Source organism: Ambystoma mexicanum, chromosome 3q (assembly GCF_040938575.1).
Source record: "Ambystoma mexicanum isolate Mex_15411 chromosome 3q, UKY_AmexF1_1, whole genome shotgun sequence".
Lineage (NCBI taxonomy): Eukaryota > Metazoa > Chordata > Amphibia > Caudata > Ambystomatidae > Ambystoma > Ambystoma mexicanum.
The window spans coordinates 34,316,403-34,329,103 of record NC_090926.1 but is presented as its reverse complement, the minus strand read 5'-3'; the positions used below and the strand labels follow the sequence as shown (position 1 = coordinate 34,329,103).

General features: G+C 47.7%; 1 protein-coding gene across 1 annotated transcript in view; it reads left to right on the top strand.

Moving 5' to 3' along the window:
* The first annotated feature begins 8,385 nt into the window (after window positions 1–8,385).
* The window catches only part of IFT27 (intraflagellar transport 27), a 67,091-nt gene continuing 62,775 nt past the window's right edge, over window positions 8,386–12,701 (top strand). The window contains exons 1-3 of the mRNA XM_069652999.1: window positions 8,386–8,935; window positions 9,343–9,422; window positions 11,830–11,889. Coding sequence (XP_069509100.1) covers window positions 8,902–8,935; window positions 9,343–9,422; window positions 11,830–11,889 — 174 coding nt within the window. The 5' untranslated portion in view covers window positions 8,386–8,901. The remainder of the gene's footprint in view (window positions 8,936–9,342; window positions 9,423–11,829; window positions 11,890–12,701) is intronic.

Genomic DNA, 12,701 nt, shown 5'->3' with positions numbered 1-12,701 from the left:
AACTCCTCCTCCTTGGTGACTTCAATATCCACCTGGATACTTCCTGTCCCTCCTCTGGACTCTTTCGTGACCTCTGCGACTCTCTTTCTATTCTTCCCTCTGGCCTGAGACACTCTGTATGTTCAAATCTCCTCTGTCCTCTGACCTTCCCCTCTCTAACCCTCTCACCACTCCTCTCTCCTGGAATGATCACTTTCTCCTTTCCTCCCATCCCTCCCACTCTACACCTCAGGCCAAGCTAGCTCCAGCACTACCACCAAGCTTCTCTGTCATCCGGCTCATGAAACGTGTGTCAGTTGAGGCTATTGCTGCCATTTTCTCTCCCCCTCCTCCACCTCTGGCTGATTCTCATCCTGACACAGCCCTTTCTAAGCTCCACTCTGCTATCTCTGATACTCTCGATGCTCTTGCCCGTTGTCATGAGGATCTGCTTGAAGCCCAAAGCCAAGTACAACTCTTGGTACGACTCTGACCTCATCATGCTTAAACGCTGAGAGGAACTGGGGGGCATCGTGTTCATCCTCTGACAAACTGCCCTGCCACCTGCTCCAGAGGCAATAATGGCTCTCTATACACACTAAGAAGAGCCCACATCCAAGCCCGCTGGCCAATCCTGCTGCAATCTCTATTTCTCCTGCCCTCTCCCAGGCCCTCTGCACGGCCCTGGCCTCGCATTTCATTCCTAAAACCCAGGACATCCTGACCACCCTCTCGTCCTCTTCCCTATCCCCGGCCGCTCTGCAGCCACCTCGCCTCCCTCTTTCTCGTTTCCTCTTTTCTCCACCCGACGAGTTTTCTAGACAATTCCGATCTATGAAAGCCTCATCAAAACATGTTCTTCCCTGTTCGTCCAAAACCTTTAAGGACCACATGGACACCCTCGCTCCTGCCCTGGCTGATTTCTGCAACCACTCCTTTGCCACTGGAGCCTTCCCCTCCCCCTGAAGCACTCTCTTGTGCACCCTCTTCTCAAGAAACCCACTGCCGACCCCTCCTGCCCTGCTAACTATCGCCCAATCTCTATCTCTCCTTTCCTGGGCCAACTCCTGGAAAAGCTAGCCATCTCCCAGCTCAACCTCCACACTGATTCTGTTGGTGGTCTCCATGACCATCAGTCTGGCTTCAGAGCAACCAGAAGCATGGAAACTACTCTCCTGAACATCTGTGAAGACCGGCTTTCCAACCTTGATTCTAATCTCCCCTCTGTCCTCATCCTACTCGATCTCTCTTCTGCCTTTGAAACGGTCAACCATGTCATCCTGCTCAAACGCCTCTGTGATAACCTGGGTATCACTGATCACGCCCTGGCCTGCCCGACGTCAGTTCTCTCCAACTGACCGTCCCAGGTCCAACTTGGGTCCTTCCTTTCCTCTGATCTCTTGTTCTCTGCTCGAGCAGCGGGATGTGGGTGTGCTCCAATGCCCGCAACCGCTGCTGAGCTTGTGCCACGCCACCCCCCCCCAAATCCTCAAGTCCACAGGGGGGTGATCGCACCTACAACTGTAGTGTAAGCCACCGCCAGAGGGGCTGGTCAAGTTGGGCTGGAGCAGCCCCAGCTATACGCCTGGCTGGGCAGCAACAGTGAAGATGCAGGGAGATGCAGTGGTCATTCCCCACTTGTGGTGTTCCTCAGGGGTCTAACCTCTTTCCCTGGGTTTTCAAACAATGCATGGCACCCCTTGCCCACTGCATTATGTCTTTCTGCTCCAACTTTCAGTGCTATGCTGATGACACTCAGCTTGTTTTCAGACTCCCCTCTGACACCTACAGTCCCTCTCTCATCTCTGTCTGTCTGCAATCCAGGAGTGGTGTGCCGCCAATGACCTTTGCCTTAATGCCAGTAACACAGAGATCCTCGTCGGCACTCCTGTACCTTCCTTTACTGTCACTCTCTGGCCAGCCTCCCATGGCCCTCTTCCTGCTCCCACCTGCGAGGCTAAGAATCTCAGGGTCATTTTGGACTCCACACTCTCCTTTTCTCCACACATCTCTGATGTCTCTAAGAAGTCAAACTACCAACTGCACCTCCTCAGAGGTATTCTTCCTTTCCTCTCCTTCCCCCAGAAGCTCACTGTCTCCCTAGCTCTGGTGCTCTCTAGGCTGGACTATTGCAACAGCCTCTTCCTAAAATTGCTTGCTACTACTCTCCGCCCTCTGCAACTCACCCAGAACAGGACTGCGAGACGTGTTCTTGGCCTCAAGCCCAGGAATCGTATCTTTCCAGCCCTCAAATCTCTTCATTGCCGCTCAGTGGCTGCAAGGATTAAGTTCAAGACCCTCTGCATTGTCCACAAGGCCTTCTGGGGCCGCAATACCTACAACTCTCCCTTCAGAAATACCTTCCTACTCGAGCTCTCCGCTCCTCCAACTGCCTCAGGGTCAGTCGCTCTCCAAGAAACGAGTTGGTGGTAGATCTCTTTCTTCGGCTGTGGCCTCCCTGCCTCCCTGAAACTTGAGGAGAACCATCTTCAGTTCCAAAAGCACCTCAAGACCTTCCTCTTTTCTTTTGCCTTGTCTCTTCCTCTCCCCTGCTGGCCTCGGTCTGTATCTGCACTGGGCACCTGGTCACCCTCTGAACTCGGGCCCAGATCCCTGCCCAACCAGCTGCAAGCCCGCTCTGCCCCCTGGCAACCCTGGCACTTGGGTCTGTATCTGCAACCCTACAGTCCCCTTACCTGCACTTATTAGACACCTGTTGTCTGCACTTAATTCTTGCACTTGCCACCTGCTGCCCGCACTACCTGTTGTGTGTTTTGATCTTGTGTTCAGCACTTTCCACTCCTCCCCTGTCCCTTGCACTTTCCCCCCTTCCATCTCCTCGCAACTTGCGTGTTCTCAATGTCACTGGGCCTAGTAAGATTGCTGTTTTTGTTCTCCCTTGTACCCCTCCCTGAAACACTTGTGAATGGGGGCGCTATAAATAAAATATCATATCATATCATAATAAAGGGGCACCACATAATCCAATCAGCCCCATTGTCAACATGTCAGAAGAGGAGGAGCTGACTGTGCAAGTCACACCTCAGGCAAATCTGCCCACAAGGTTGCAGGACAATTTAATTATGCAATTACCCACCCATTTTCATCTGTCGGAAACCAGCAGCTTGGGTTCCTGATGGATGAGGGACTTCAAGGTGTACATCAAGGCGATAGGAACTTTGGAAGACAAAAAGCAAAGTTTACTAACCCCATCTATCGGCCCAAATGTGCCATAGTAGATGACCTGACGACGGTAACCACAGATGGATAGCTCAGCGGCAACGTGCTCGCCTTGAAGCAAGATGACAAGGAGCAACACAGGTTCAATCCCCGGGTCCGCACTTAGAAACCCCTGGGTATTAAGCGCGTTATAAATAACCTATCAATCAATCAATGCATCAACCTAAAGACGGCCCTCACCGACTACTTCACACTCCATACAAATGTGGATTATGAATGGCACGTGTTCCACACAATGAAACAGCTAAAAGTGGAATCAATGGACACATACGTGATGTGCCTACGCATATGACTTACACATTGTGACTTCAACAATTACTCAAATGACAAGGCTTTACGAACACAGATCATCGCAGGGTGTGAATGCGCCGATTTCAGGAGGTGGCTGGTACAGAAACCTCATTCACTGGAAGAAACCTTACACCTAGCAAAATCAGATGCTGCGTTGGCTCTTCAAGTAGATGGCCTGAGTGACATTAAAATCTCTCATGGAAAAATGACAACCGTCCTCAAACTGGACAATATGCCACCACCCAAAGGAAATAGGGAACCCTGTTGCTATCGGTCTGGTTATAAGTTTCCCCATGAAGGAGTCTGCCCGGCCATAGTACAGCAGTGCTCAACTTGTGGCGGGGACAACCATTTCAAAGCCGCCTGCTGCATGTACCGCAGTCAAGCACGAGGTGAAGGGAGCGGTGGAAGACCAACACAAGGACGGGAGAGAAGGATATCGAGTCCTCCGGGGACCATGAGCCAAACCTATGAGCTGCCCAATTGACGGCAGAGAGACAGAGACAGGAGGGAAGATTACAGGAGAGAGCACCGGTGAAATGGCAATCAAGCAAGCCAACGGCATCGAGGCACAGGAGAAAACCTAACAGATATGTCCGGTATCCAGTCGAACAGTCACAGACAGATAGCCGATCCAGCGGGTCGTCTGAAAAAGATTCAAGAAGAAGAGAAACCCTGCGCGAAGAATCACAGAAAAAAGGTTACCTCTATGCACCCAGAAACCAAACAGCCACGAAAGAAGGTCCAATATTACCCCTTAAAGTCAACGTCATGGCTGCCGAATTTCTAGTAGACACAGGAGCCGGGGTCAACAACAATCTCCCAAATGCTCCCAGACTACAAACAGCAGAAGTAAATATCTATCAAAATGGATTAAAAACACCACTACCCTGCACGGGATACTTCATGGCACAGTGTAAATACAAAACGCAGACAAAAAAATAAGGATACCTATGCATGTGCTGGAGGCAGCCACAGACAGCAGGTGCATATTAAGTTTCAAAGCTGCCATGGATATGGGCCTGTACAGATTGATGGCCCACAAATACTTAGACCCATCAGCCAAGATAGAGCAACTATTCCATAACCTATTTAAAGGATTATAAAAACTAAAGAATTGCCAAATCAATCTCCACATAGACCCACAGATACCCCCGGTGGCCCAACACTATTGTGGAGTTCCACTGAACATCCAACATCAGGTCGAAGAAGTAGTACACAAACTATTGGATGCTGACATCATAGAGCCCGCAGTGGGCCCTGCTACATGGGTGTTACTGATAGTTCTGGTGCCCAAAAAAGACTTGCAAGATATTATAATCTGTGTAGACATAAGACAGCTTAATGAAGCCATATTGCGAGAATGACATCAAGCCCCGCAAATCAACGACATGGTCCACTTGCTAAATGGTGCCACTGTATTTTCAAAATTGGACCTTAACAAAGGATATCACCAACTGGAACTGAGAAAAGAGTCCAGATACACAACTACTTTCGTCACCCATCTGGGCCCACACAAGTACAAATGCCTTAGTCTCGGTGTCTCGTGCAGAAATCTTCCAAGCAGATAAAGCAGATTCCCAACCGTTTAAAGTATAGTGACAACATTTTAGTGTTCGGACAAGATCAAGAACAACATGATAAAACCCTTACTAGAGTGTGCATCTACTAGAGTAGTAGAGGAGGTTCATCTCACACTAAACAAGGAAACATGTGAATTCAGAAAGCACACTTTGTTTCTTTGGGCACATTTTCTCAGCACAAGTCATGACCCCTGATAGAGAAGATGACTGCTTTGACGGAAGTAGACCCTCTGCCAAATGTATCAGTCTTAAGATTCTTCGTGGGACTCGCTAGCTACTGCATCTGGTACATCCAGGATTTTGCATCAGTAAGCAAGCCTTTTGAGAGCCCTGGCGAAACAGCAACCTTTGAATGGCTGGCGCATGTCAGCAGGCATTTGAGGTAATTAGGCAACGCACTGCCGACCCCAAGAACATGGCATATTTCAACACAGCAAGGAAAACTGAATTGGTAGTGGACGCCAGCCATGTGGAATTAGGTGCCATACTGACACAGGTCGACCCCACAGAAGGAGGGATGCGCCACATCGTCTACTACGCAGTAGAAGTCTGTCGAAGACTGAACAAGCAAACTCGCAGGCTGTAAAAGAAGAGCTGGCCGTAGTGTGGGCCTGTGAACATTTTCATTTGTTCCTTTATGGGAAACCTTTCACAGTCGTCGCTGACCACCAAAGAACTGCTGTTTACATATAGAAACCCGCAAGCTAAAATACCCCCTAAGATTGCACGATGCGCATTAAGACTGCAGGACTACAGTTTCTGCATCATTCATCAACTGGGGAAGGAGGACAATCCTGCTGATTTTCTATCCAGGCACCTGTGCAAGAGTCCTATGCCTACACCTTCCATTGTTGATCAATATATTCACTAAATAGTGCATGCGGCCACCCCAAAAGGCTTATATCTAACACGCAAGAAACGAAAAACTATCAGATCACATAAATCGTCTTCAGATGTATTGAGTCCGGGTGGTGGAAGGAGGCGGGAGTGTGCGCCAGCCCCGAAGCTCAAGACCTCAGCAGTCTGATGGCGGTGAAGGAGAAACTCGCCAAATCAGAAGAATGACTCTTACTCAAAGGAACTCGACTAGTCAATCCCTGGACACTACAAGGGAAAATCTTAGAGCTAGTGCATGAGGGATCGTGTCCACCAAGCGGATGTTACGGCAGAAAGTCTAGTTTCCACAGTTGGATGCACAGGTGGAAACACTTCTCCGACAATGTCCTACACGTACAGTAATCAGTCCGCACACCCAACCTGAATCACTGTGCATGACCGACATGCCCGAGAGAGCATGGGACGAAATAGCAATTGACTTTTTCGGTGCTCTGGTATGGAGGGGGGAATACATTTTTGTGGCAACGGATGAATATTTTTGCTTCCCAGTTTTACAGCTGGTACCCTCCACTGCTGCCTGTCACACCATACCAGCATTGGACAGGATGTTTACTGCATATGGGACACCAAGAGTAGTGAAATCTGATAATGGACACCCTTTTGTGGAGCTGGACTTTCGCAGAATACATGGGTTTCACTCACAGACTTGTCACGCCATTATGGACACAGGCCAACGGAACAGTGAAAAGTTTTATGAGTAACATCAAGAGAAATGTACAAATTGAACGACTGACAGGAGAGCCTATTGAGATGATATTGTATCAACTGCTGTGCGGTTATCGCAACACACCCCACAGCACAACTTGGAAAGCACCGTCGGAGGTGATGTTTGGACATAACATATGCACAAGAATCCCCCGTCATGACTTCTGGGGAGAGCTACGCGGGAGACCCTGAGGTGCGGGAGCAAGACAGGAGGGCTAAGGAACGCATGAAAGAGAGAGCGGATGTAAGTAGGAAAGCTTGTGAACATGATCTGGAGTTAGGTGATGAGGTAATTGTGCGACAGACCCAGACCCACAAACACATAGCGGCTTTCGATAAAGAACCCACGACTCTCCCTCGGGTGAAGGGTTCTCTCAAGGTCAAGGTGTCCCGAAACTCTTCATACTTCAAAAAAACTGCCTAGGATCGTCATAACGAGAAATCTCAATGATGAATGGGGTCCACAGGAGTGGGATACCCCATATGAAGGAGATGGAGAGGACTCGAGCGAGGAGCAGCCCAAGGCCGATGAATCAAGTGGAGAGACCGCAGAGGGCGAGAATCAGGCCCCAGAGACTCATAGAAGAAAATGGAGTGAGATGGAACGTTTTGTTAAGAAAGGGGGCGGGGGATGTCATAATGAAGCCTAAACACGAGTCAGGTGGGAAGAGAGTTGGGGCAGGGGAAATGAGAGAGGAAACAAATAGGGAGGCGCCTGGAGTGAAGGACATGAGAATAAAGACGTGTATGTTTACCCCTCCAATGGTTTCTGCTTCTCATTGCATAGTCTGGTGCGATTGAGGAGCTGTGCGGTTAATGCGGAAAGCTGAAAGAGCTGACAGGTTGCCAGATACCAAATGCGCTCTGACATAGCTCTCAACCATTTGAGTCGCAAAAGCGGGTGAAAACACCCGATTTTGTTTTTGGCGGGTGAGAGGCCCATTGAAATGAATGGGCCTGCAGGAGGCTTGGCGGGTGAGTCCACTCTTTACAAGGCGGGTGACACCCGCCAAAAGCGTGTGAGTTGAGAGCTATGGCTCTGACCAGCCCCCCACTGCATAAAACACATCTCCCCAGGGAAAATTGCCCATCTGCACTAGAAAACCCAAAAAATAACTAAATCTGCCTGTACTATAAGTAAATCTCACCCCTCCGATGCACATTACAAATCCCCAAAATACACTGAAATACATTCTCCCTAATATTGCCGCTCGGAATTAAAATAATAATCAACAATAGCTTTAAGACTTACCGTGAACCAAATTCAAGAGTTTTCAAACACATAATAACAAGAGTTTTCAAGCAGCAAATAAGAGTTTTCAAACACATAATAACAAGAGTTTTCAAGCAGCAAATAACAAGAGTTTTCAAACACATAATAACAAGAGTTTTCAAGCACCATATAACAATGAACTATACGGAATTCGCTTTGTAACTAGAGGAATCTCTCCAGCTCGTGCAATGCCTTGCCTTGCCGCTCATGCGAAAACGATGACGAAGTGAGGTTGCGCAAAGTAAACGTTTGCAACCCAAGTGATGAAGAGGCGCACACGTGAAGAGGAGGAGGCGGAGCGTTGCTATGGTCCCTTTCTCGGATGGGAACTAGACACTACCCTTCCGCTCTACTAGGTATAGTGCTGCGTAGTTTACGTGACACGCAACGTGTTAATCACGTGGTGTTAATCACGTGATCAGGACGTGTTGCTAGGGCCGCCGCAGTTCCCATAACGGTAACTAGTCACTCATGGAAAGGGGGGCGTCATTTACACCACAGCTTTCACCGATCCCTTCCACCCATACGCTCTCCACCTAAATCAGGAGATATTGACACAGTTACCCATCGCACATCTCTGCTAAATTGCAACTGTTCCCTCAATCTCGGTGTCAGGCTCAGCTCTTCCCAAATTGATTTAATTACTCATTTTACAACTATCTCCATGGACGCTTAATTTAACCACACCCGCTTTTTGGTTCTCACATCCGTCTCTCAAACCTTTGGCTTTCATCTTAATCCCCATTCCTGCCAAATGGCTTCGTCCAATCCTGGTTGTACTCCACCTAAATAATGTGGTGGTCTCAGGCGCCCCTTGTTTTAGTTCATCCCAATTTCTAAATGGTGTCATCAGACACTGTTTGCTCCTGGTGATACTTTGCTGCTGTGGCCCCATTTTGTTGTTGCCGACTCTACCCAGTTGGGGTCAGTACCATGGTGAAGTTGGCCGCCAAGTGTATCCTTGCAGGTGAGTCTGAGAAAGCATTACCAACACTGGATTAGGCCACCGATCTCCCCCATGATTGTCACTGAGAAGGACGATAACACTAACAGTGGCTGTGAGACACAAACAGTCGCTGTGAGAATACCTTCACATCAAGTGCGTTTGTTGTCTAGGATCACCTGCAACTGTTGCCTGACAGGCAGTTGGAAGTGATATCTGGAAAAGGCTTATTCCATGTTATATTTGTGTGATGATATCAAAGTACCACTCACAACTTCAGTGGCTCCATCTGTATGTCTCACCATAGTTCTTTTGAGACAGATTTACAGGTGTTCCTCAGGCATCCGGTGACATAAGTTTTCTTTGCAAACCTAGGTGTGGGTGGGAACGCTATTGCAGTCTTGTAATTGGCTTGTATTTGTTTTCTGCAGGTGATGCCACAGTGGGGAAGAGTTCTTTGGCTCAGCTCTTCCGCAGCGATGGGGCTCATTTTCAGAAAAACTACTCGTTGGTGAGTTGAACTGATATGTGAATGCAGTCCAGGGTACAAGATAAGATTAAAATGGTCTTGATTACTTTGCTGTGGGCTGAGTACAACACGAGAAGGGGCATGACTGCTCTGAATTGGAATCTGAGTATGGAGAACACTGACTGCAATTTTATTTTATGGGTTAAGGGCTTTTCACCCATTGTTTCCATTTATTTGTTTCTTTATTTGGTTTATATAGTGCCCTTGAATCGGATCTATGTGCAGCGAAATCAATTTTGCCCTGGTCAAAATCAAACAATCCATCCCCACTTACCTTTAATGCATCCGCTTTCATTCTCACCCTGCAGCGTCATTTCCATCCCTCCTACGCGGGTTGGATCCGACGACGCAGGGTCTACTTTTTTTTGTTTTTTTGCCCCTGCCTTCAATCCAGCTAAACCGGGGGGCACCTGTGCTACCCCCCAAAGGCCATTACTACTGAACCCCCGCTCCTCGTGTTCGGTAGTGATTAACCAATTTGACTGGTTTTAATTGATCGAATCCGAATGGTACTGGCCAAATTCGGCCAGATGTACCATGCGATCAATCAAGTAGGGTAATACCCTTGAATCAGCTGCTGCATGCTTGTGTGTGGACTATGACTCCCTTAAGTATGCAGAAATATCAAGGGGTTAGACCTTTGCAGTACTTGAAGGTGTAAGGCTTTTTATGAGAATTGTTTCCAAATTCCACTTATTCCCAAGCTTCCCCCTGTGCTGGGGTTGCCTGTTCATGTTCGGAGTAGCAGGTAGTTCCAGATAAGAACCAAGAGAGGCTGAATCGTTTGTGCATAGATGCCTGATTTATAAACACGATCTGTACACAATATCCTACTGTAATAGGCCTGTTGACTGCAAGAGCACACATTGGAGTTAGGGAAGTGTTCGCCCAGGTCGATACATCTTACACTGACCCACTGGTGAGAAAGACACCCCATTCAGCTCTCTGATTTGCAGGTATACTTTGGGGGCAATAAGGCCATTCAGAGAGACTGAGACCGTTTTGATTGATGTACACAAATAAGCTGTGTGAGGTGAGGATGAGGTACGTTGGACACTCACGCCTCCATTTTGTTGACTTGAAAACAAAGCAGTCTGGGAGTTTTCACAGTCCGGATGCTGAACCTGTAATCCCTGTAGTTCTATCAGGATGCAAAAATTCAAGTTGCAAGCTAGTAGCCAACCATATAAATGTCACTCGCCACCTCAGTGTTATACATACACACAGCAACTATTTCTTTCTCACCGAGTCAAATATCACTAGCCAGTGGCGAGTGCACATTTAGCATCCTGATTTATGTTAATATGCTTTTATGCTTCTCCTATTAACTGCAATCATCGATTCAGAGTACCTCTGTTTTCTGTGGAGTTTCATACTTTGCCCTCACCAGAGCTGTCTAGACCTTAGCCTGCTGGATGAAAGAAAATGGCGAGAGGAAGATCAGAGGTTGGGAAAGTGTGGGACATAGATGTGACTAACAAAGTGAGAGACTGTTGCAATGGAGGTAGAATGTTTTGTGATTGCATGATTGTCCTGTTAAGATGGATCATAGTTCTGCAGGAGTGCAGAGGCGGATATATGTCCTGAAGTGTTGAGTTAATGGGGTTGTGTTTCCATGGTAGATTTGGAAAATTGTATGTTGGCAAGCAATGTCATTTTTTGATGCATGGGGCTTGAGTGTGCTCTGGCAATCCTGAAAGTTTGGTGGCTTATTTGCCTTTGCATCTCCATACGCTGTACACAAGGGATCTATGTGATCACTGTGCCACCCGCAACTGCAGTGCCAAAAATGCAGACGGCAGTGACGACGCAGCACAGTGATCATATGGATCACTGTGTCCACTTCCTCTGGCCTGCATTACCCCTCCCAACCCCCCACCCCGCTTACCTTTAGGGCGGCACACTTCTGCGTGTGCCGCCCGCACTCTGTTATCCCTACAGTGTCAGCTCTTCCCACTAACGTGGGTTGGAGCCGACGTCGCAGGGTGCTTTTATTTTTTTACATCTACCCCGCTTTCCGAAATGGCAAGCGGGGGACACCCCCCGCCACTCCTGACCCCCATTACTGTGCCCAGGAAGAGCGGGGGACACCACCGCAACCCCGCTCTGCTTGGGCGCAGTAAATGTCACCCTCATTTTGTGCATCTCCAAAGTCGCAGTGACTGCGGGGGCGCACAAATGAGGGCAACCTTTTGTATGATACCGTACACAAAGTCTGACACCAAGGTGTTAATTCTCTGACTGCCAAGTCCGATCCAGGATTGATGTCTCTCAGCCTTTTCATTCAAGCAGACATAGGGATAAGTGGGTTCCAGAGGGATAGACTAAGCATAAAGAGGCCCCCACACTCTGTGCTAACTACACACCTACTTCTGCTTCCTCTCCGCAGACTGCTGGAGTAGAGGTTCTGGTGAAGACCGTCCAAATTCCCGATACTGGTGATAGCGTGGTAAGAACCGACACATTCTAAGAGTGGTTTGTAATCTTGCAGAATAATCTACATCCCGCTACTATCCAAACAGTTCTGTTGGTGCAAACAAACCTTGTAGCACTGCCTGGTATTAATCCAACAAATCACGTCTAATGCAACCGTATCTTGATATAGAACACTCTGCTGTTTGTCAACAAGAATCCACACATATCGCTCTGAAATGCATTGTGATCATGCCTCGAGCTCATTCTTCCACTATTGGCTCCAACTGAAAATGCTATGATGCACCTTTTTTAATGTGTAGCACCATCTCCTGTTTAGTTACTGCACGCTTTTTGCTAGGTGGCCAGAGCCATAGAAAACAAAACCAACAGCCCAATTTTTGTAAGCAGTATCTAAGAGGCGAAACACTGAAGATAAAAAAAAAATGGACGAAATGCCAGTAGGCATAAGTGCCCATAGATTTGGACGAGCAAGAATAAAGCAGAGTAAACGCAAGTGCTAACAAATGCACTACAAACGTCTGCTTAACTGCAGTTCAAAATATTGGGTAATTTACATTTATTCTTGTAAAATAATGGCATTAAATCTAAGAGTATGGTTCAAGACGCTTTTGTTTAAACGGGATAAGTGTTCTGAACAATCAGTTTGGTGGGAGTGGTTGATGAAACGTCCACATGACAAATGGGTAGTTGTGCTGGATTTTTTTCAATCTTTATTACGTATTTACAGTACATTTTGGCACACGCTGGAAGCTGAGCCAATTTTAATATGGCACTGTGGCTGCAGGTCTCATATCAAAATATTACTCTTCCCTTTCTTCTAATGTA